The 26,096-nt window shown below is 35.0% G+C and overlaps 1 protein-coding gene across 3 annotated transcripts; it reads right to left on the minus strand.

Annotated features, from left to right (window-relative positions):
- Nucleotides 1-3,727: 3,727 nt before the first annotated feature.
- On the minus strand, nucleotides 3,728-16,522 carry LOC121416461 (dnaJ homolog subfamily C member 25 homolog). Of its 3 annotated transcripts, XM_041609955.1 has the most exons (11): nucleotides 16,395-16,522; nucleotides 13,742-13,770; nucleotides 12,822-12,881; nucleotides 11,703-11,805; nucleotides 10,708-10,814; nucleotides 9,625-9,696; nucleotides 8,699-8,767; nucleotides 6,690-6,754; nucleotides 6,342-6,537; nucleotides 5,160-5,225; nucleotides 3,728-4,431 (listed from the first exon to the last, which is right to left on the minus strand). In XM_041609955.1, the coding sequence occupies exons 1-11, from the start codon at nucleotides 16,501-16,503 to the stop codon at nucleotides 4,312-4,314; spliced, it is 996 nt and encodes a 331-aa protein (XP_041465889.1). In that variant the 5' UTR covers nucleotides 16,504-16,522; the 3' UTR covers nucleotides 3,728-4,311. The 3 variants fall into 3 exon arrangements, with proteins under 3 accessions (XP_041465889.1, XP_041465890.1, XP_041465891.1); XM_041609956.1 differs by lacking the exon at nucleotides 9,625-9,696; XM_041609957.1 differs by lacking the exon at nucleotides 13,742-13,770 and having other exon boundaries at nucleotides 16,395-16,515.
- Between the last annotated feature and the right edge of the window lie 9,574 nt (nucleotides 16,523-26,096).

Below are 26,096 nucleotides of genomic sequence, written 5' to 3' on the forward strand. Positions count from 1 at the left end.
CTCTACAGAAAGCCCAGCAGGACAATAATCGCTTATGGATAGTCATGTGCTTCATACAAGCAAAGTTCATTCATCTGCATTTGCCAAACCTGACTTTGTCCAGCTTGGCTGTCCATAGAAATAGCAGCGCAAGCTGGAGTTACACACTTTCATGAAATGGGGCCCCATTTGGGTTATTTGGGTCACATTAAGGAATTTTATTTTATTTTCTGAAGAAAAGACCAAGTGTTTTCAAGGTGAAGATGTGGATATTATCAGGGTTCTTTTTCATAAGCCTTGTTATAATAACAAATGCAAAATAACAATATCAATATTGGGTGGCGGAAGCGGGGGGACGTGTCCCCCCTATATTTGAGGTGGGGGACAATTTCCCCCTAAATTTTTAGTTGATAACCTTTTTTTTCCTTGTCAATTTAGTTTCCTGCATCCCCCTTAAAATTTGGGGTTGATAACCCTTTTTTTTTGCTTGTCAAAAAAGTTTTTTTGTTCCCTCTAAAATTTTACTTATATCAAGGTTTCCAGCTTTTCAAGAAAAGAAAATCCCCTGAATTTTTTTTAAACGAAGTTTTAAAATTCCCCAATAACTATTTGAACCCATTTCGCATGTTTTCTAAGTCGTTTCAATGAATTACATGTATTTTCAGCATAAAAACAATAATGCCGTGGAAAAGAAAAAGATAACAAAAAAGAGGGGTATAATTCAAGCTCAATATGCACTGAAATTATATAATCTGTATTATCATTATAAATGCTTGTTTTCAAAACAATAAATGATAAGGAAATAAATAGATAACCCTCATTACAAGTTCTTCAGTATGAAAATCAGAGGAGCAATACAAAATTGTACATTTTCCAGTGTAATCAAAATATGAAATATAAATCGACAGAAAAGGTATTTTAACCCTTTGTAGACCCACATATTCACCACTATACACAATTTCAAAAAAAGCAACATTGACTGGCCTCGGGGCGATACGACATATATCGCCCCAGCTAGATTTATATCGCCCGAGTCATAGACGAGGGTGATATCAATTTAGTGAGGGCAATGTATGTCCTTTTGGCCCCAAGCCAGTCAATATCGCAAATATTAACAAAATCAGACATCTAGAGCAAAAATTATTATATTTAGATATTTTAAAGTTTAAGAATGAGAATCTAGTTTGTCATGTTGAGCAGACTGGGCCTTTAAACTACCATTGTGACGTAATTGAAATGACGCATCCCTGGCCTAGGGATGCAGTATCCAGCGTTGTCTCAACTTGATTAACATTGTGACGTATAGCACTGCGCAGTTCAAGGACGCATACATAAACACGTAGAATACCCGGATGTTAGCTCTGCTTTATTGCCTGCTACATTTCCACGCATTTTCTCACTGACTTTGCTGAGCGGGCAATAAATTGGGCCCATCGATAAACAATTGGAAATTTATTGACCGGCCATTTGATCCCAGTCTTAAGCAGGCAACAATGTATCAAAGTTGCCCTGTTCAGATGTCTGATGCGGTTAATAATGAAAAATGTTATACCGAGTATGCACATTTCAACCTTCAACATAAAGCAGTCATGTGAAATTCATCAAACAGTTCAGTTTCATCAAATTTTTACAGATTTCTGTGATCCAAATATGATTTACCCCCCAAAAAAGTTGATTTGAAATAGAGAAAAATCAAACAAGCTTAACATCAGACTCAGATGGAAAATAAGAAAGTTATGAAATTTAAAAGTTTTTTTTGCTTAATCTCATTTATCATTTATGTGCACATCCTGGTCGGTATACAAATGAGGAGACTGATTACATCATCCACTCACTATTTTTGTATTTTGTTATATGAAATATTCTAATTTTTTTATCACTGTCAAGTGAAACAACAATTAATTCCTTACTGAATATGTGTAATTGGCAATGTTAAAGGACAAGTCTACCCCAATAAAAACTTGGTTTTAATGTAAGGAGAAAAATCCAACAAACACTGAAAATTTCATCAAAATCAGTTGTAAAATAAGGTTATGACATTTTAAAGTGTTGCTTAATTTTACGAAACAATTATATGCACATCCTGGTCGTTATGCAAATGAGGGGACTGATGACGTCATCCACTTACTATTTCTGTTGTATTTCATTACATGAAATATGAACAATTCTAATTTTCTCTTCATCGTCATGTGGAACGAAATTTTATTCCTCCCTGAACATGTTCAATTACCATTATTTTTAGTTTGTGGGAATTGGTCCCAATTGTCAAATCTGTAAAAATCGAAATATTGTATAATTCAAACATTAAAAAAAACAAAAGAAATAGTGAGTGACATCGACTCTACCGTTTGCATATCAATGAGTTGTGCATATAACTTTCTTATTTTACATCCGATTTTGATGAAATTTTCAGTATTATGTTCGTTTGATTTACAAGTATCTCTATCAACAACTTTCTGGGGTGGACTTAAATACTATATGATTCAGTCAAGTTGGTCCTTATCATATCAGTAAAAAATAATAATTGAAAAATAATTCAAACAATAACAAAAGAAATAGTGAGTGAAAGACATCATTGACTGTCTCATGTACATGTCACTGAATTGTTCATATCACAGTTTTATGAAAAATTAGCGAAACATTAAATTGTAATAACTTTCTTAATATATTACATCCGATTTTGATGAAATTTTCAGCATTATGCTAGTTGATTTTCTAAAATCATTCAAATCAACATTTTTGGACTTGACCTTCAATAGCAGACACATCTGCAATTCATCTTCACAACATAATATAAACTAACACATTACTGGGGACTGGGGAGCCTTGCATGAACGGACCTGTCCAGCAGTTACCATAGTAACTATGCTTATCAGCCAATCAGAATCAAGGAAAGCTGTCAGATCTGACAACTTGTCGGTCAGAGAAAAAAATGTTGATGAAAAGGTCCCCATCACCGAGAGAAAAGGCACTTTGAAGAGGCATATCATAAAACAAATTCATGTCACTAGATGAATCAATGGTGTTCATACATAGAGAGTCAAGGATTATTCTAACACAATTGACTCCCTAAATTCCTAATTATGGGTTTAAAGGGGAAGTTTACCCTGACGACAAGATTATCGCAAACATTGCACACAAAAAACAATTTAAAAATATTGGCAAAGATTTGAGGAAAATCCATCAAAGAAAATAAACATTGTTTGAATTTCAATTATTGGATTTTTTATATTACATATCATATGGGGCAGCTGCTTGTTTATGTATGACATTAGAAATCCAAAATTTAAATTTAAATAACTTCCTAAATCTTTAATGGATTTTCCTCAAACCTTCACTAATATTTTTTTTTTACAAGAAACTTTTCTTCAGGGTGAACTTCGCCTTGAAGCGTATATTCACAGTGATTGCATTTTCAAAGCATCCACAAATTCTTATTCCGAATCCAATTTAATTCAATATTCTATCAATTTTCTAACTTAACCCTTCCTTGAGACAGATAAAAAAAACACTGTCATTTCGTAGACTAAAGCCTTCACTCATCTTTCTGCCTCAAGCTAACCTTGTTTCAAATACATGAACACAAGGCTCTAAACCAATTTTGGTTTACATTCCTTTTAATAAAGGACTACACTCATTTTTACTTCTATCCCCATTTATTAGTCCTTTCCAGGGGCCCGTCTTACAAAGAGTTGCGTTGTTCTGATCAATCGCAACTATGGACGACCAGCAACATCAACATCTCTTATGCATATTTGTTCAAAATATTTTCTAACTATGATTTATATTCATGCATTCCTTGTTTTCTTGAAAATTCACTGTGCTTTTTTTGTTTACCAAGGACATCGTGCAAATTACCTATAGAATAAATTATGACTGATGGATTTCCATACAGTTATGATTGATTGGATTAATCATAACTCTTTGTAAGACGGGGCACTGGACTTACTTAGAACACCCTAAAACGCTTCCGCGATTGTCCATACCATCATTAAACCTTCAACCATCATATGATAATTCATGCGAGAGATATACATTTCTTCAATTAGACCAAATGGTATATGGACTAAATGGCTGGTGGACCAACTGATTAGTAGAAAAAATATTGAGTGGACGAAATGGCAATTAGACCATGTGGACAGTGGACGAACCGATAGTAGACCAAATGATAGTAGATGAGTTGGTAGTTGGACGAATCAGAATTAGATCAATTGAAACTAAACCACATTTTGGGGGGTTTACTCCACCTTTAACTGTAGACTACCGGAACCGAGAGGCATTGGTACAAAGTCTAAGGGAATTAGAGGATTCAGCATCCAAGGAGTTAACATTTTATTCCTGAAAGGTCATTCTGCCTGTGCCATGGTTCTTCATGTATCTGCGGTAGCTTTTATATCGACTATTCTCAGCAAGATCGGCTTTCATCTGTTCCTCTTTCTCTTGCTTGTAAACCTACGAAACAGAAAACAGGAAAATACATGCAGAAAGGACCCAATCTTCAATTTTTTTTACGATTGATTGCATTACATCAATCGCTAACCATTGTGTTATGGGACCTTGGTGGGTGTTTCATAAAGCTGTTCGTAAGTTAAGAGCGACTTTAGGAACGACTGGTGATCCCTTCTTGCAGTAAGTGGTATCTTGAATTGGCGATGGTTAAGCGCTAAGAAAGGATCACCAGTCATTTTTAAAGTCGCTCTTAACTTACGAACAGCTTTATGCAAAGGCCCCCTGGAGTGGCTACTGATACTGGAAACTTCATCAGTTTGGGATGATCCAAAAATATAGTGTGTAGCATTAGCTTTCATGTGGGATGAGAAGTACCAGGTACTGTATTGTACATCATCCAAAATAGAATCAAGTTTGTATAGAGTACCAAAGCGATGACGTCAGTTGCCATGGTGTCATGGCGGCCTCGTTCTAAACAAATGTACCCGTCGAATGAAAGCGTGTGTTTCTCAAAGGAGAAAATGGCTGCTATCGGAATTGATCACTTGCAACCTATTTTTCAGACGGGCTAATGTGTACAGATGACCGTCAGCTGGGAATTATATTATCTTAGCATTAGCTTTCAAAGGCCTATTATTTGGAGGAAACAAAGTGCTCTCATTTCCGGTGGAGGTCACCCACCGGAAATGAGAGCACTTTGTTTCCTCCAAATGATCTCAATCTTTAGTTACCTTGAAATTTTCAGGTATCCATAATTCTCGTTTCAAAAACATCTCCTTTTCTGCCTCCTCTATACCCTATGGAATAAAGGAATGAAAAAAAAAGAATTTAGAGTTTAAAAATGCTTAAATTATTATGCTGGAGAAGCTGTATTGTGACTGGTCGGGAAGCAAATGACCAGCTTTTCCCATCAAAAATCGATACTTGAAGTTGCTTTACCAATTGTAAATGTATTATTAGAAACCTATGTGTCAGTCATGGCTTGCAGTATACAGCACAAAAAGTGACTTAATTTGGCTGTCGCGCAACTCTCACTTCCGAACTTAATACATAGACATATGGCCATTAGGTCCCTGTACAGATCAAGCTAGAACTTCGGTCTCTGTAATTGGTGAGTGGAGCCAATGTAGTTCAGTGGAAGGCTACACTTTGTAATTCCGAAGGTTCTTTATTCCGAAGGCTCGTAATTCCGACACACGTAAATTGCCTATATCTCGATGTTCGTTAATCCGAAAACGTAAAAGGGTTCGTTAATTCGAACATTTGTGGCGTTATTCCGAAGGTTCGATAATCCAAAAATGAAATAAGGTTTGTTGTTACGAAGGTTCGTTAATGAAAAATAAAAACGAAATAAGGTTCATTGTTCCGAAGGTTCGTTAGTCCGAAAACGAAATAAGGTTCGTTAATAATTTTGTTTTCGGACTAACGCACCTTTGGAATTACGAACCTCACTTCGTTTTCGGAGTAAAGAACCTTCGGAATTACAAACCTATATCGTTTTCGGACTAATGAACCTTCGGAATTACGAGCCTTCGGAAATACGAACCTTCAGAATGACGAACCTTCGAAATAACGAAGCTTTGGAATTACGAATGTATGCGCAGTGGAACAACCAAATACAGAGACTGAAGCTATTGGTCTAGGCTTGCAAGTACCTTAAATTGGTAAGTTTATTTTTATTTGGAAGAACTATATAAAAGGGCAGCTGATTGTTTTTCATGGAATTGCCAGGTGCGATCACTTTAAAAGTCAAGTTGTTCTACATGTACCCTTTTCAATCATATCTACACTCTCAATTAGTGAAAATATCAGTAATGATGCATTGCAACAATTTGGTCAAAAGCTAATCACAGAAGCAAAAGAATAGCTAACTTTTTACAAATCCATCGTAAAGAAAATAAAAAAATACTTACTTCATATTGTAACTGCGTAACCCGCATGTATTTTCTAATGATGTAGTGTTTCTCTTCCAGGCCAAACGGCTCCCTTAGTATCGTAAATTTCCACGTCCACCGAGCGTACCAGTAGAAATATTTTGCTATTGTGACGGGAAGCAGTATCAACTGGACCCATAAAACATCTGTAATTTTTGGTTTACTGTATCCTCCCCTGTAAAAAAAAAAATTAGGTGAAGAAAAGTACTGTTAATTGTTTGCCCACCTCAGACATAATGGGTGATTTCAAGTTTGGTGTTCTCCGTCAGGGAGAGGAAATGTTATATTCAAACTCTAGGTAGGCAATATCTGTATAATAATCCTCACCGTATATCAGCATTTTCTTCTACTACTTGTCTTAAAATTTGTTCCTCTTCTTCTCGCATAGCTTCCTGTAATAACAAAGAGAAGATATAAACACAAAAAGTTTTGAAATTCAAACATACCTTTAAACAATTTCTGGGGGTGTTATGGAAAATCGCAAAATGCTCCGATAAGAAACTGCATGGGGTGGTACCCTCCCCTACTCTTGAGTAATGAATTTAAAAGAAAAGAAAGAAGAGGGGGGGAGCACAAAGAGGGAAAACAGGAGAGTAAAAAGGGATGTGTTCATGTGTGTCAGTGTTTTATATTTGTGTTCCAAAATGTGAACACACTTTTGGACATACTGTAACTCTGCATTACTTCTTTAATTTAATTTTCTTAATAGGTGCTTACCCCCTCCCCCCTCCCATGTAAAATGCCCAGGCACTGCCCCTTCCAAAAGGACATTATTTTCAGAGACATAGCAAATCCACTTTGCAAAAAAATATTGTGGGAAAGCAGCTCGCTCATTTAAAGGGATGATCCGGGCTGAAAATATTTATATTCTTATACATAGAGTAGAATTCCCTGAGCAAAATGCAGAAAATTTCATCAAAATCGGGTAACAAATGACAAAGTTATAGAATTTTAGAGTTTAGCAATATTTTGTGAAAACAGTCGTCATGAATATTCATTAGGTGGGCCGATGATGTCACATCTCCACTTGTTCTTTTGCACTTTATTACTTGATATTAGGTTTATTCAAAGTTTTCCCTCCAAGAACTAGAAAAATTTGATTGATAACTGATTTAATAGTGCATTAGATATCTATTGCTGTAACTTATTTCATTATAAGGGTGACATATTATTCACACAAGTATGAAATAATGAAAAATATTATTTCATGTAATAACATAAGAAAACGGAAAGTGGAGATGTAACATCATCAGCCCACCTAATGAATATTCATGACGACTGTTTTCACAAAATATTGCTAAACTTTAAACTTTAAATAACTTCATTATTTATTATTCGATTTTGATGAAAATTTAGGCATTTTGCTCAGTGAATTCTACTCTATGTATTAAGATATAAATATTTTCAGCCTGGACCATCCCTTTAAGTAGTCATATTACATTTTTCTGCTTACTAGCCAATGACCCATGATTCTCAGTGATATTTTGGTGTTTTGACAAAGCCCAGCAATATCTGATGCAAAATCATGATTGAAATATTCCATTATGTGGATAAGGGATGTGCTATTCCTGAACATCAAGAAGCGTTTTAATATAATTTGAATATGTAAATGTCGCTAATAGGCCAATAACTAGTTTGCTATAACTAGTTTTTGACCCAGAGGGTCGTGTGTTCGAATCCCACCATGGCCTAGCGTCCTTTGGCAAGGCGTCAATCCACAATTTGCCACTCTCCACCCAGGTGTAAAATGGGTACCGGTAGGATGTGAAAGTCTATGTAGTATGCCTAGCAATTGAGTCTTGGAACTCTAGTTGGGATGCTCCCCAGGGAGTGGAGAAGGTGTATACATTGTATGCGGGCATGCAAGGATCCGATGACCGGGGTAATAGTCTATCTGTAAAGCGCTTAATAGAGACGTCGTTCCGATGTGTTAAGCGCTATATAAATGTGGAAATTATTTATTATTATTACTGTATCACGACCTACGCAACTCATTATATTCTGAAGCCCTAATGATCAAAGCCCAGTCCTACAAAAAGTTACAATTGATCTGATAATCTTAAACTATACGGAAATCCAACAATGTCATGATTGTTTTCTCCAGTAAATTTGCGTAATGTCCTTTGTTAAGAGAGAGAAGCACACTGAATTTTCAACAACGAAACTATAATCGCTCTAGATAACATTTTGAACAAACATGCATTATAGATGTTGACGTTGCTGGCTTTCCATAGTTTTGGTTGATCGGTTCAATCGTAAATCTTTGTAAGACGGGGCCCTGCTCTTGTTCTTCAAATTGGCAACTGTAATTCACATACAATACCACTTGGTCATACCTTGCTTTTCCTCCCTCGTTTTCTGACCGAGTCATTCAGTAAACCTTGCTTTTTGGCAATATCCTGTGCCTACAAACAAAACAATAAAGTACATTTAAGATAACTGCCAGTTGTGGTAACAATCTAAATATGAGAATGAACAGGATAAAATAAAATTTATGAAAAACTAAGTGTTTGTACACATGAATAAAGAATAAGTGCCTATGGGCTCTGAGAAAATCTGTGTAATTACTGAGAAATGAGCAAAATAAACACAAAAATTCTGGACATAAAATGTTGGGTATTTGACCAAGCAATAGTAATACACTGTCCCACATATGCATCTTTGTGTATTATCGGTTTTCAGATTATTCCTGATTTCACACAGATAAGCTTCTTTCAATGTACCAGATCTAGATCTGTGATAATATGGTGGTTATTAACCTTCAATTGATTTTAAAGACTTAATACTCATGACTGTTTGCTGCAGCTACTTTTTTAACCTTAACACAAAATAAACATGATAAAAATATATAGACATTTAGCTATAACTTCAAGATAGTTCTACAATATTTCAGAAGGGCAGATTATTTGAAACGGGCCAATCTCTTCTACAACACCCTTGATTCTTAATGATAAATCTACAATGTTTAGGTTTGTGTCTATCATCAAAGTTGTGATGCCTGATTTTTACATGATTTTCAGAAGTAATGTTACACAACATTGTGAAAGTGCATGCTAGACCAAATATTGCTCAAAAGCATGATTTTAAGTGAAAATCTGATGCAAATTTTAATTCAAGCAACAATTTTTTAATCCCATCAGTGTTCCTGACAAGAATAATGGCACTGAAAAAAAAAAAGTGTTCTATAGTTTGCTGTAAAGGCTAACACAAGTATCGACTCAACATTATCATATTTTGACACTATTTCTTTATTAACACTTACCCTAAGTCTGTATTTTGGAACAGTAACCAGATACTTTATAGCAGTATTATACCTAGACCACCAACTAAAATACTGCAAAGGAAAAAAGAATGAAAATGCCTTAAATGCTACGGTTAGAATGAGACTATACAGAGGGTAGTTTGAAGTTGGTGTTGAGAGCGTGAAAATGCTGCTGAACAGAGCTCCAACACCGAGCTGGGTTTAGAGGAATGATACCAATCGCGATATCGATAGCACATAACGTCATGCCTTAGCACTGCGCTGCCGATCATTTCAACTGTACGCAAGAAAGAATCAACGTCAAAAGATAATAATGTTACATTTTATCAAACTGTATAAAGCTGTTTTGCATTTAACTGTAAAAGCTAATTTTACATGTTTCATCCCGTTTGCTTCCTTTTCGTGAACTGCAGATTATCAACACCAACACCGAACTTGAAATCATAATTATTCCAATACCTAGGTGTATGGGAAACTACACATAGATCGGCACCACCAGCTGCAGTGCTTGGTTCAGTAAACAACATTTAACACACGCTCAACCAAGAACTGCCGGAAGTGCGTCATAATTTCAGTGGTCAATCCCAACACCAGCATCATTGCAAGTAGTGTTGTGGCTGATGTTGGTATTGTCACAACACCAACCCAAGATTTTGACACTATACTTGAAATCACCCATTGCATCACACAAAAAGGGAAACTCATCTTCAGAGGTAGATATCACAATTATCTAATTGTTCAGAATATAAATTTAACATAGAGTAAAAAAAAAATCTCTTTGATCTGAAACCAAATACTTCTCGAGTTATAACAATTTTGAATGATTGCAAACCTTCATTTTGGAGTAAAAGCCAAAAATAAGTTTTAAACCGTAGTCAATTGTATTATTGCTATGATGATAGCATAGCAACAGATTTGAAAGTAATTGTAAAATGATTTAGAACATTACAGAGAATGATATTCCATGTCTTAATATCAGCATCAAATTCTACTACGTTCTGTTCCCAAATCGGATCACAGACCAATTAATTGCAAAGTGTGCGGTGGTCTTTCGAGCACTCAGCCACAGCACAAACAACATACCTGTATTGCAGAGACGACACTGATGGAGACAGCGATGACGATCCTTACATCAACCTTCGGTGCTACCCTGCGTCTGTAATATCTGTAGTAATGTCTATAAACCTCATCTGTAAACAAATAACAAGAAATATCATTTGTGATGGTGTAGTGGTTCAGTCACTTGACTCTTAAACCAAGGGTTGAGGGTTCAAATCCCACCCAAGGCTGATGTCCTTTGAAGAGGCACTTATCCACGTTTGTCACTCTCCACTCAAGTGTTAAATGGGTACCCAGTAGGATGTGAACATCTATGGATTGGATTGGCACGTGTGCACCGATAAGCAGTTGCCTGGCCAGGATACTCCCCGAGAGTGGAGATGGTGCACTTTATGTGTGGAATAGTCGTGGATCCAATAACCAGGGTAATAAAAATAGTAATAGGCATTTATTTAGCGCCATCTATCTAGAAATAATCTATTCTGAGGCACATTGCTGTTATCATTTATACCCCGGCTTTAGCTCGAGCTGCCTTCCAGCGCTCAGTGCATTCAAGGAATTAATCCTGCCTAGTACCCATTCACCTCACCTGGGTTCAGTGCAGCACAATGTCAGCAAATTTCTTGCTGAAGGAAAACATGCAATGGATGGGATTCAAACCCATGTCCCTCTGATTGAAAGACAATAGTCATAACCACTAGTAGACCATGAAACTTATTAAAATGATTATCATCAATATTCTTCTTAAAATTTCAACTAGTTATAATAATTTTTGTATGATTCCATGGAGACTTTGACAACTGCAATACCTTTCTTTGGTCTTGTTTACCAGGAAAGATAAGGCCTATTTGCTGCATTGATTCTCACAAGCTGAACATTACCCAACATCAACTCAAGGCATAATTTTAGAAGAACTAGCACCTTACAGGAATCCCAAATAACTTTATAAAGACTGTAAAACTATAAAAACTGCGACATTAACAAATTTGGGAATTTTGCAAGCAGTAAAAGGTTTTTACCTGGATTGTCCAGCATGTAATCATAATCTTTTCGCTGCTCCTCATCCCGCAAGATTTCGTAGGCAGTGGCTATTGCTTGGAATCGTTCTTCGGCACCAGCATCCTACACATAAGAAAGGAACAACACCTTTGAGATATACATGTAGATGTAGGTCAGGGGCACGTTTCATAAAGAGTTGCAACTGTTGTGACTTTGCTGTTATGGCAACTACCATGGTAACCTTGATTTTGATTGGCTGCTGAGCACTGTTGCCATGGTAGTAGCCATAATGGCAAAGTTACAACAGTCGCCTTAATGAAACCAGCCCCTGATATATGGAGAGATGTTCACTTAATATGCTAAGGCTGCAGTATATTACCGTAATACCAAAAACACATTGTGGTGAAATAAACAAAGAGTGGATATTAGGACATTATAGTATACAAATAATGCACATAAGCGCATGCAGCAGGGCCAAATTATGAACGATGTGCGAGAAGAGCCGATGGATATACCGCACCGAGGTCTGCAGGACAGAGTGCTGTATATCCATTTGGTGAGTCGAGCACAGAGTTCATTATTTAGGTCCTTTATGCACAAGAATATGTGCATTATTTGTTTTGTACACCCCCCCCTCCCCTGTGTTACTGAGTTGCCCCAAAAACCATATTTTGATCTTAATTCTAGATAATTCTAGATCATTCCAGACCTCACACTATCCTGCACTCTGATGTCAGAGTGCATTTTGGATGCAATTCGCTAAATATCATGTGATCCGATTTGGACCAATTAGATTGCAGAACATTCTTGGGAGTTGTATAATACATGTAATAATTCATCAGGATATTAGCAAAGCACTTTGGTAAGCACTTATGGCCATGTGTCTTGAACTCGCCCCACAAAAAAGTGGCGGTGTTACATTTTTTAATCTTCATTCACTTAAACATACCATATCTTAGTTGAACGGAAAGATATTGTCATGAAATTGGTATCAATTTAAAGCTAAACCAATACTCTACCATATCTGAAAAAAAAATGAACACAATAGCCAATAATACTGATATTATTAATCATAATAAAAAATCATTTAGTAATTTATGTAAAAAAACATTAAGGGTAATCAGATAAAAGATAATTACCTTATTCTTGTCTGGATGGTACTTTCTAGCGAGCTGTCTGTAATTCTTGGCTATTTCAGACTGAAAAAAATACAGAATATAGTGTACTTGTTGAAAACAGCATTGCCTGACCATTTTTTTTATTCACATAAAAATCAGTCCTAAAATCTGCCCTTTTTCAGTTTCAAACCCACTGAAATGAACATTTGCCCATGTGAGTAAGTAAAGTATGAATACCTGAATTGGGATTTAAGTGATAATTCACTTCATTTTAAATAGCTAAAAGGAAAGAGAACAAAGTATAAAGGGATTTTGATATTTTCATTCCGACGGTGGCATTCCCCGTTTATTTTTTTCAATGATGAATATAGGGATTAGCAATGAAAAGACGGACAAATCAGACAAATAATGAGAAAGTTATGAGCATTTGAATATTGCAATCACTAATGCTATGGAGATCCTCCCATTGGCAATGCGACAAGGATGTGTGATGTCACTGATGAACAACTTTCCCTTTGGTGGACTATAAAATACCCTCAAAATGTCTCTTTTTGCTTTTTCTTATGATGATACAAACTCTCTATCCATGATGTATTCTTAAAAAATATGTATTACATGCCCTCATGTAAAAAGAACACATGATCTATGGATAGATGTGATAAAAGAGGCAATTCAAGTGAAATATATACTAAAGTAATGGGGAGAGTTGTTCACAAGTGACATCACACATCTTTGTCGCATTGCCAATTTGCCATCTCCATAGCATTAGTGATCACAATATTCAAATGCTCATAACTTTCTCATTATTTGTCCGATTTTTCTCAAACTTTTGTTGATCTGTTTCTTTGATTTTTCTGTTCTCACACAAGCTATCTTGTTCCAATGGTTTCATTCTCCTTTAAATCTTTGTGACACAGCCCCCTGATTTACAGTGTTCTTACCTTTTCTGCATCCTTGGAGACACCAAGAACTGAAAAGGGATGAAATAATTAAAAAAAAGGAAAAGTACTATTAGACACAAAGAATGTGGATGTGGTTACAAAGTCTTAAGTCAAGCAGTCAACAAAAACAACCCCTCAAAATCCATAGTTTGTAAAATTTGTATACTTAAGTAAATTATCATTGTGCATTATTTCATCTGAGAGAAAAACAGTAACACTGTGCGCTGATAAGAAAAATTAGCAAAATATTTCAAAGCAATACTTTACTGTAACAGCCAGGCTAAAAAAATAGTGGTTGCCCAGTTTTCATTAGTCTTGAAATCCTAGATGGAAACATAAAAATATGGATCTTTCAACAACAATAATAGAAATATTAGAACACTACACAATAAATGAACAGACTGTTAATATACATTTATAGGCCTTCATGTATTCAACAAACACTGGTGGAAATAAATAAAATCTTTTGGAACCACAAATATTGTCAAATATGGGGCACTTGACTCGATTTTAAATGCAAAACAAGTTCAGGCAAAGCCTAACATTACATGTAAATCAGAGGGCTCTGAACTTACAATTGCAAATGTTTTCTTACTTCTTCTGACTATTTTTATCATAAGGCTGTCAGCTGGATGTTAAAAAAACAGCATAGAATCAGACACAGCTTTCAGATTCCTTTTTTAATAATAGGCATGATAACTGAGCTGACTTATGATTTTTGGAACACTCCATTCGGAATTCAGAACATCTCATTTTGATATTTCCTTCCAAATTCGTGGTTTTCTCAATCGTTTCAATTGGAAATCCAATCATGCCAGACTATTTAACAAAATAACATGGCAAATATTAAATAAATGGCATTAGCCATTATCCTGGTCACCATTTCATTCACTGCCATTCATTTCGTCAGAGGCTGCGACTTCTTTCCTCTCCCATTTATTAAGTTACACAGCAAGCGAGCACGCACACACACACATGTAACCCAGGGAACTCTTTTCCATTTTTGTATGAATCGTAACAAAATTTCCGATCGAGACTGGGGTAGGAGAGAGCTTTTCGGGTTTTTTTAGGTTCCAGTTTGTGCCCAGATGTCAGGAAACTGCCACTCGTTAAACCTTCATCCATATAATCATGGTAAGTGCTTGATTTCTGTTTTAACTGTTTATTCGGAGAATTATTTTGACCATACTTCACGCTAGTCAGGTGAGTATGGAATTACATGTAAGGTCCTGGGCTCCCCTGGGTTAACACACATGATGAAATGTACACATGATCGAGAAGAGAGGCAACTTATTTCAGGATACACCACTTGTTCACTGCAACCATCCTGCCTGTGGGGAATCTACAGGTAGGACTATGGTATGCCAATGCTTTACATAGCACACACTTTGAAAAATCATTAAAATATCACTTTTGTGACCACAATTACTGATTTCCACACAGTTGCAATTTATTTTCCATTAGTAACTTGGGAATAATTTTTGTATCCACCAGAGCGCTCAAAAACTTGAATTTTGGGCATATTTTTGTGTACGCCCTCTATTGGTGGAAAGGCAAGAAAATTTTCATTTTTCAATCTCTATATTTAATTAAGAAAAAAATAATTTCAAGAATTAAATTTACATAAGAGCCAAGTTATATGATGAATGCCTGTAATGAAAACTGACAGTGTAAGAAAATCAAGCATTTGTCCCATATAAAAAGAGAAATTAAGCCAAACATTGCAACCATTATTTTGCCACACATGGAGATATAACTGAGAACAAGGTTATATTATAACCTTGTTCATTGAATGAGTGGGATACACTCACTCATTCAATGAACAAGGTTATAATATAACCTTGTTCTCAGTTATATCTCCATGTGTGACAAAATAAGGGTGGCAATGTTTGGCTTATTTTCTCTTTTTCTTTGGGGCAAATGCTTGATTTTTTTTACACTGACAGTTTTCATTAGACCTGTTAATTCATACTGCTTGGCTCTTATTTAAATTTGATTCTTTATATCATTTTTTCTTAATTAAAAATAGAGATCAAAAAATGAAAATTTTCTTGCCATATTACTTTCCACCAATAGAGGGCGTACACAAAAATATGCCCAAAATTCAAGTTTTTGAGCGCTCTGGTGAATACAAAAATTATTCCCACATTACTAATGATAAATAAATTAAAACTGTATGAAAATTAGTAATTTGGGTCACAAAAGTGATATTTTAATGATTTTTTTAGAGTGTGTGCTCTATACAGCATTGGCATACCATAGTCCTACCTGTAGATTCTCCACAGGCCAGATGGTAGCAGTGAACAAGTGGATACACTAGTGACTACTACAGTCACAGGGATTATTTATTTATAAGGCCAAATATAACTCCCTAGGCCTAGCTAAGAAACATTGGAAGAAATATCTTTTTAAGAAAAGTAAGTCTAGTGTAGCAATCACTTCAACACATAGGCCTATATCAGCGTTCCAATTCTGGCGCTTGTTCCTGGCAACCCGCTTTACTAAAACTTTTTTAGCAAACTCATTTATTAACATGTGGGACTGCAATTAAAGTAAAATTGGCGAGATTTACTTTTCTCAACCGAGGTCTAGGCCTACGCTAATAACAAGGGTAGGCCTGGAAACAAAGAAATCGTGAGCAAAATACACTTACCGTCGTAACAATTTTCTTTGCCACAGTAAAGCCCATCTATCATGGCATCGCAGCAATGAAATGTGACAAAAACTGATATCAAAATGACGATTCCACTGTACGGCGCCATGTTTGAATTGAACACTTCAGCCGCGATGTACGGTATTTGAAAGTAGATGGCGTTTTCACGGTTTCGTCAAAAGCCAGACAGTGCAGATGACAGACGTGCTCGAAAATATTCCCTCATGTATATGGAGGTCTATATAATATTGAGGCATCAGAAGTTGGAAATACATGCAATCAAGGCACGAATCGTCATCATAAAAAATGTAGGCCTATCATCGTTCGCCACAGTGCACCACCACTACTACCATCATCATCATCAACATCATCATCACCATCATCATCATCATCATCTTATCCTCATCCTCATCCTCATATCATCACTATGTATTATAATCATACATCATTATCATTATCGATGTAATCGTCATCATCATCATGATTATCATCATTATCAATATGATTGTCATGCACTTCATCGTCAACATCATCATAATCATAATCATCATCATCATTATCATCATAAACATATCATCATCGCGACGGCATCATCATCATCATCATCTACTTTGGGCGTCGCGCGTGGTCTACATACCCGATGTCTTGATCTCGTTTTTCAATCTGACTTAGGTTCAATTCCTATAGCCATGGCGTGTTTTCTTTCAGCAATAAATGATTTAGAGAAGTTGAGACTCTCGGAAGTCTGAGAGTCTCAACATTTATTTACATAATGAAATGTGCATAACAATGAACATATTAACAATAATGAATGTGCATCTAAAAATGAACAATTCATAAATTATATGTGTAAAAATGAACATCCTTACAATGATGAATGCAGATGTTTTCATAACAAAAGTATAGTTATGTTGCTAAAAGCTAATGCAACAAAAACAACAACTACAACAAAAACCCACGATAAACTGTGTTTAGCATAATAAAATCGTAAAACGCATTGGTTGTTAACTACCCTATTACTTCTAGGAGTTACATCCACTCTGGTAACTACATATCATTTTCAAAATACATTTCATCAATAAATGATTTAGAGAAGTACGACAGTACTATCAGTAATCGTCGTCATCATCATCATTATCACTGTAATCGTCACTGTATCATCCTCATCATCAACAACATCATAATCACCACCACCATGCATCATCATCATCATCATTATGATTATAACTTCCTCATTTTAATTTTTCTTTCCCTATCTACTTTTTTGGTAATATTCCTATTATTTTGTGCAGTAAAGGATAATTCTCTTTTATTGCATTGTTTGTCTCATTTTCCGTCCACTTTCCCTTTGAGGTCTTCATCAATTTCAAACTCTAAGCTTAAGATGAAGGTCCCCCACATTTCAAAATGAACTATGTTGATATATGTATATTTATATTATTTTTTCTGCTATTTTTGTAACAATTAAAAAAAAGAAATTTATCAGGTATAAATATATCTTAATTAGATTATTAGATTTTATATATGTATATGTTATCAATTATATCATTTACTTATTATGTCATGCTAAGAAAAAAAATGATTTCACTTGTGTAAGACTTTATTGGAATGTGGAAATAAAACAATCAAAACATCATCAATAGTTTTTATCATCATCAATAGTCATTATCATCATCAATAGTCATCATCATCATCAATAGTCATTATCTTCCTCTTCATTATCATCATCACTATTGTTTTAATCAGCATCATAATCATCTTCATCATTTTTTAGAGAACACCAAGCAAAGTTTAAAAAAAAACAAAAAAAAACCAGGGGGGCTGGAGGGTAAAAAGATTCCAAAATGAAGAAAAGAAAGACGCTATAAACAGAGAGCTACGTCATGCAGTTGCCGTGTTACTGCATATTGTGTTTGGCTCATTCGTTATGGATCCTTACAGAAGGAAATATATTGACTTCATAATTAGGTCAGTTTACTTAGCATATATCAATAAATTTCATCACGTTGTTAACACCGTCGATCTTATATACAATAAATAACGATTCTTGTTGGTATACGACCTGCTAAAACATGCTATAAACCCTCCTTATCCATTCTAAAGAAAAAATATGTAAAAGCCTATAGCTATTACTCGACTTAAAAGTCTACTTGCCTGTATCAGGAACCTGGGGAAGCCTTTTTAGTAGGGTGCTCGTTGGAAAAAAAAATTATCAAGCCCACACAAAATCTAAATATATATATATATATATATATCACTCCAAAATGAAGGTTTTTAGGTGAGAAATGAACAAGAAGAAAAGTCTCACTTAATGTTTTATTCAACGTGTTTTACGGTTTACAATAGAAACGTCCTTTCCGGGGTGCTGCCTTGTGTTTAAAGGAAACCAAAACCCAAGAGGAGAGGCAAACTTATTGGAAAGAACAATTCAAAACAAGTTTCATCAAAATCAGTTGTGAAATAAGCAAGTTATGGACGTTTAAAAGGTACAATTGTACTTAATTTATGGGATCCTAAAATGCTGGCAAACATGCTACACAAAATGGCTGATTTTGTGGACAACTCTCCATTTGTTTTGGACACAATTGTTCAGATTTCCCCCTTTATTTGATATATTTTACATTATTTTCCTCGTGACCTTTACATATGTGGTGGGGATTATATGAGGCAATATATATGTGCAATTTTAAAGAAAATGGGGAAAATCTGAAAAATTGTTTCAACAATGAAAATATTACCGAATGAGAAAAATCCATCAAAGAATCAAAAAAAAATATTAGAATGCTCATATGCGAGCACTTTTCCTATGGTAACAAAGTCAATAAATTGTCATTAAATTGTAATTAAGTAGTAATGAATTAAATGGCACTAGAATGAATTGAATTAAATCGTTAAATGATAATATAACAATAAAGTCAATAAATTTCCATTTTCTCAGAAAATTGAAAATGGTTTGTACTGTATTTTCATCTAGTGCATCAATAGACAAATTATTTCACATCCTTTCCTATTTATAAAAAGTTAACAAAAATAAGTCATCACGAACCATAAAAAATGCGCATACATTCGTATTTCCGAAGGTTCGTAATTCCGAAGGTTCGTTCGTCCGAAAACGAAATGAGGTTCTTAATTCAGAAGGTTCGTTAGTCCGAAAACAAAGTGAGGTTCGTAATTCCGAATGTTCGTTAATCCGAAACGAAATGAGGTTCGTAATTCCGGAGGTTCGTTAGTCCGAAAACTAATGATTAATGAACCTTATTTCGTTTTCGGACTAACGAACCTTCGGAACAACGAACCTTATTTCGTTTTCTGATTAACGAACCTTCGGGATAACGCCACAAATGTTCGGATTAACGAACATCGAGGTATAGGAAATTTACGTGTTTCGGAATTATGAACCTTCGGAATAAAGAGCCTTCGGAATTACGAAGTGTAACCAAAAAAAATAAATTCATGAATTTTACATTACATAACATACGTATAGGAGACATCTGCTCGTTAGTGACGTCACAAATCCAAAACTTGAATTTCTAATATCGTTCTTAATTTTCAATGAACTGTCCTCAAATCTTCACCAATTATGTTTGATTACCTTTTCCTTCTAGTTTTACAAATAACTTTCCTTCAGGGTGATTTAAACCGTTGATACAATAAATAATACTATAAGTGGCTATACCGGTTGTTCATGCCGTTAAATGACAAATGAAATTTAAGTGGCTATCGTTTTAGTACATAAAACAATTTATCATCACTTCTATTTCATCTCTCTTTAAACTTTAAAAAGTTTAAAATATACAAAGAGGTTAAAGACGGCGCCTTGTGCCATGCATTTTTCTCTTCTTACTTCCCACATGTTTTTTATGACCAAGAATGAGGCAATACATGCAATTTGAAAGATAATGGGGAAAATCTGAAAAATTGTTTCAACAATGAAAATATTGCCGAAGGTATGAGAAAAATCCATCATTTCGGAAGGTGACAGTAGTATAGTACAGTATTTATTTTCTGTATAAAAACACACACAAAATAAATGGATAGCCCATGGTGTTCAGTTTAGTCGACATGACGTACTGTTCTTCCATGCAGCATGCCCACTTGCCCAATAAAGGCGATTGACTGTTTTGCAGTTTTATCAGGGAGGGGGGGGGGCACTAGCGTACCTACGGGGGGGCAGACTGCCCCCTGGTGAGTCACAACCCATGCACAAGGGACCTATCCCTGCCCCCCCCCTGACGAGAAGTTGAAAACCTTTTTTTTTCCTTGTCATTTTTTTTCTGGTACGAAATCCTATATTTGTGGTTGAAGACCTTTTTTTTGCTTGTTAAATTTTTGGGCAGACGAATCCCCCCCTTGGAAAATCCTAGGTACGCCACTGGGGGGGGGGGTTCATGCAGTAATAATATAATCTGGTACCCAATTGCATTGAAGCCATATAAATCAATTTTCCTTAAAAAAGGATGAATACACGATTGTTATGATTTTTTATGATGTTATTATGTTCGTATGCTATTATCTGATATATTGAATATTTGCATTCCGTCTACATGGTCTGTGATAATAACGAGCGGATAGAGAATTTCGGGTTTTTACACACAATAAATATTTAAAATCTTTGAATTTTCGAACCAAGGCTACTCCTGGGCCCACGGACAAAGGTTAGCGTTTGATCGCTAATTTGAAAGAAGACTTCTGATTGGTTCCTGGTCACTCTATTGAGCAAAACGCGCATGGAAGGATGGTCTTGATAGGCTATTTCATTTAGCGATTGATCGCTAATTACGGGCCTACTTTAGGCCTATATATGGGTTACAATATGTAGGTTTATCGGTGATAATATTATGTCGTTGATCTGCAGCAGTGTGTTTGAGCATGCGCAGTGATACGACATGCAAGATATTGAGTCTTTTGAAGAGAACTCCACTTTAGAAGCCTTCCGACAGTCATCTCCACTGGTGGTGTTATCTATCTTCACAACAAGCATCATGCACCATCGTCGCCATTGTCGTTGATTTAATTCGTTGTCCTCATCATCAGCACCATCTTCATAATCATCATCGTCGTCATCGTCGTCGCTGTCATCATCAAAATTATCATCATCGTCATCGTCACTATCATCCACGTCAAAATTATCAGCAGCATCGCCACCGTCATCACCATCATCGTCATTAATCATCGCCGTCATCATCGTGGTCATCATAATCATCATCAAAATCATCATCATTATCATCACCATCATCACTTGTGTCTTATTCCGTGTTGGTGACTTTTAAGTGGATCATGTCTTTCAAAGCGGTAAGTAACCTATTTTGCCCAACACGAAACATTAATTTACACGATTACCCTTGTTATTCAAGTGAGAAAAATAGCAACATTTTTAGGCCCCCCCCCCCCCTCCCCATCATAACATAATGGTGCCCTTGTACGCACTTTGTTGGCATCAACAGTTTTCACATCAAGTGTAATTATTTGCGAATTTGTGAATATATCATCAGAAACTTCGTTTCATATAACTCTGCTATGAGAAGCCCTTATTATTCCTCATGATCCGCCTTTAAAAGATAATTTATGGCATTTATATTGGATGGTAATGAAACTCTGCTCACAAATGACGTCACAAATTAAGATAAATGAAGCTTCATAACTGTGTTATTCTTTGATATATTTTAATCACACTTTCACCAATATTTTTTTCTTTATTCTCCCTGCTGTTAATAAACCCCGTTCTTCTTTCAGGGCAATCTTTTCCTTTCATTCACAGACTTTGTGAATGCATGATATGGCTCATGACTATCCCAAACATAGTTAAAATTTGAATTGTTAACCTCATTCTTCTATTTCACAAAATGGTTTTTGTGTTATTTTTTATTGTTCAGCCATCTTTTACTGTTTTGTTGTTTTTCAAAATGTATTTCTTATAGAATTTTCCTGTTTTATATTTTAATATGATAATATTTTAAATGTGCATCGTTCTTATGTGAAGCAGCTTTATCCTGAAGAATTTACTCTGGGTAAATCAACGAATAATAGTCGGATCAGATCAGATTGGTGATTTTTTACCTGATTGCTAAGAAAGCATGAATGCTTGTAAGCAAGCAACCAGAGGACCGACAGCTTAAGGTCCCCTCCGAAGGACCTGGTACTGAGGATTAATGCCTTACCAAAGGGCACTAGCGCACCAAGTGGGAATCGAACCCGGGTCACCGGAATACGAATCCCCCGCTCTACCGACTGAGCTATCGCGCCTAAACAGATTAATAATAGATACATACATAAATAAATGATTAAATGAAATAGTGAATAAATGAATAAATTAATCAATTAATTAATCAATCAATAAATATAGGAATAAATAAATAAGTAAATTTATAAACGAATACATAAATAAGATATAAATAAATAAAAAGAAATAAATTTTTGCTTTCAGCTCGTCATAAATCATGTGATCATCCACATCATGTGCTCCTATATAGGTAAGATGAGTTCTTTTTTTTAAACAATGATCAATCACAAATTGGTAACAGAAAAGGTTTCAATGAATAATTTGAGGTGTTTCATAATGTTTTTTTTTTCTAAATACGTTTCTGCTACTTATAATTCTGATGAGATTCTTGTTTCACCCGACCGTCATCAAGAAAATGTACTGTTCAGACACCTGCTGGCTAGGACCCAAAGGTTACACTGCTCCCCAATCCACTATTTCCCAAGAGTGTGGGAGGAATTAACACCTAGTCTACGAAACGAGTTTGTCCTGGTCTGTGGATCTTTAAATCCATGGCTAAGATGCTTACGGACTGAGTTATTTGAATAAGATGTATAATGATTACTGCGGGGGGGGGGGGCTCTATGAGCAACAGAATGGAATATTGGTCAGCTTCATCTTTCCTATACTCACTGCATTAATTTGTCTAATCTAATGTTCTTTAATCCATTTGCTTTTATATACTTTTAGTTTGAATTACGTTAAACAATGTATATTTATTGTAATTCCTAGTGAACTGTTAACCTGACAAATTTCTGTTTAAATATACACTCATTTACCGGTACATTATTCTAATATTCATATTTTCTTCTTTTTATTAATTTCAAATCTTATGAGGTTTCCCTTTTTTTTACTGCTTATACACCTTCCCCAATACAATGTTCTTTAAAGTTTATATTTACCTGGCTAATTCAATTGTATATCTAAATACCAATTTACTACAACTTCTTTAAGTTGCCCTTTAATTACGTTTCAATCACACTATATTGCATTGTTCTTATACATATCAATTTCAATATGCTTTTTCTATATGAATTATTGCTTGTATTAATATAATAATCTATATACATGTTTTTATTCTTGGGGTGTTTACATACAGGTCCAGGTCGGGAAGGATAGCCTGCGGGCTACAGTTATTTAACTTTTTCCTTTTCCAGGCAACCTAGACTTGTTCTGCAAACATCCCTTTCCACTCTGTAATTGTATTTTCTCCTGTAAATTGATTGTAAACTTTTTTTTGTTGAAATGCCGAATAAAATAATAATAATAATAGCAAAAAGTTGGTTTTAATAAAAAGAGAAAAAATCAAATGGCATGACAAGTTCATCAAAATCGGATGTAAAATAAGGGAGTTATGACATTAATACTTATATATATAGGTTCATATCCTAGTCTGTTTTCAAATGAGGAAACTGATGACATCATCCATTCACAGTTCTTTTGTATTCATTACATGGAATATGAACATGATGAAGTATTCTAATTTTCTCCTTATTGTCATGTGAAACGAAGTTCACTTTCTCCCTAAACATGTGTAGTTATCATTGCTTTTACATTGTGTGGTACAGACAAAAGCTAAAGGGTCCGCATTTTCAAATCTGTAAAAATTTAGATATTGTACAATGGAAACAAAACCCCCAATACAGAAGAAAGAGTGGGCGCGGGACATCATCAACTCTATCATTAGCATATAGCACTGAGTTATCTTTTTATTCAAATGAACTGTTTTTCTAGGGTAGACTTTTTTATGACACTTTTTCAGTCGAGGGCGCACTAGTCGATCGCCATTAAATTTTGAGACTGCGATACACGAGGAACCATTGACCTATTTCTTGGTTTCGTCGAGAGATTTTGACTCTAGGATCGTGCTTTCTGTTTGGTCTTCATGCAGTGGCGTACCTAGGATTTTCCAAAGGGGGGTCTGTTACACCCACAAATGTAATAATCGCCCACAAATGTAATAACGCCCACAAATGTAATAACACTTTACCCACAAATGTAATAACGCCCACAAATGTAATAACACTTTACCCACAAATGTAATAATTTCACCCACAAATGTAATAATGCTCTTTACCCACAAATGTAGTAATGACTTTACCCACAAATGTAATAAATTTTAAGGGATTTTTGGCAAATCCGTTCTAAGCTAAAAAAGTATAGTAATGCGTTAATTTAGCACAAAAGTGCAAAGTCTCATTTCCTGACCCGGTTAATTAACAAATTATGATATAAGTGTAAAGTCTTTATTCCAATCCCGTTTTTTTTCGAAAATTATGATATAAATCCAAAGTCTTTAGTCCAGACCCGGTTGTTTAAAAAATTATAATATAAATCCAAAGTCTTTATTCCAGACCCGGTTGTTTTGAAAATAATAATATGAGCCCGAAGTTTTTATTCCAGACCCGGTTGTTTCAAAAATTATAATATAAATCCAAAGTCTTTATTCCAGACCCGGTTGTTTCAAAAATTATAATATAAGTCCAAAGTCTTTATTCCAGACCCGGTTGTTTAAAAAATAATAATATGAGCCCAAAGTCTTTATTCCAGACCCGGTTGCTTCAAAAATTATAATATAAGTACAAAGTCTTTATTCCAGACCCGGTTGTTTAAAAAATAATCATATGAGCCTAAAGTCTTTATTCCAGACCCGATTGTTTCAAAATATAAGTCCAAAGTCTTTTTTCCAGACCCATTTATTTCAAAAATTATAATAATTATAAAAAACGAAGACCCACGATCCTATTTATGTTGAATAACATGGAAATGTAGCGTAGTCTTTCTGTCAGACCCAGTTATAAAAGTCATTAAAAACAACAACAAAACAAAGCCCCTGCAACCATTAAAGGTCAAGTCCTCTTCAGAAAAATGTTGATTTGAATCAATAGAGAAAAATCAGATAAACACAATGCTGAAAATTTCATCAAAATCGGATGTAAAATAAGAAAGTTATGACATTTCAAAGTTTTGCTTATTTTTAACAAAATAGTTATATGAACGAGCCAGCTACATCCAAATGAGAGAGTCGATGATGTCACTCACTATTTCTTTTGGTTTTCATTGTTTGAATTATACATTATTTCAATTTTTACGAATTTGACGATTAGGACCTCCTTGCCTAAAGCACAAAATGTTAAAATAATAAATTTCCACGTGTTGCAGGGAGGAATGAAACTTCATTTCACATGACAATGACGAGAAAATAAAAATGTTTCATATTTCATTTAAGAAAATACAAAAGAAATAGTGAGTGAGTGATGTCATCAGTTCCTCATTTGCATACCGACCGAGATGTGCATATAACTGTTTTGTGAAATGAAGCGAAACATTAAAATGCCATAACTTTCTTATTTTACATCCGATTTTGATGAAATTTTCAGTGTTATGCTTGTTGAATTTTTCTCTTTTTATTCAAATCAAGTTTTTGTTGGGGTGGACTTGTC

This window comes from Lytechinus variegatus, chromosome 6 (genome assembly GCF_018143015.1).
Source record: "Lytechinus variegatus isolate NC3 chromosome 6, Lvar_3.0, whole genome shotgun sequence".
Classification (NCBI taxonomy): domain Eukaryota; kingdom Metazoa; phylum Echinodermata; class Echinoidea; order Temnopleuroida; family Toxopneustidae; genus Lytechinus; species Lytechinus variegatus.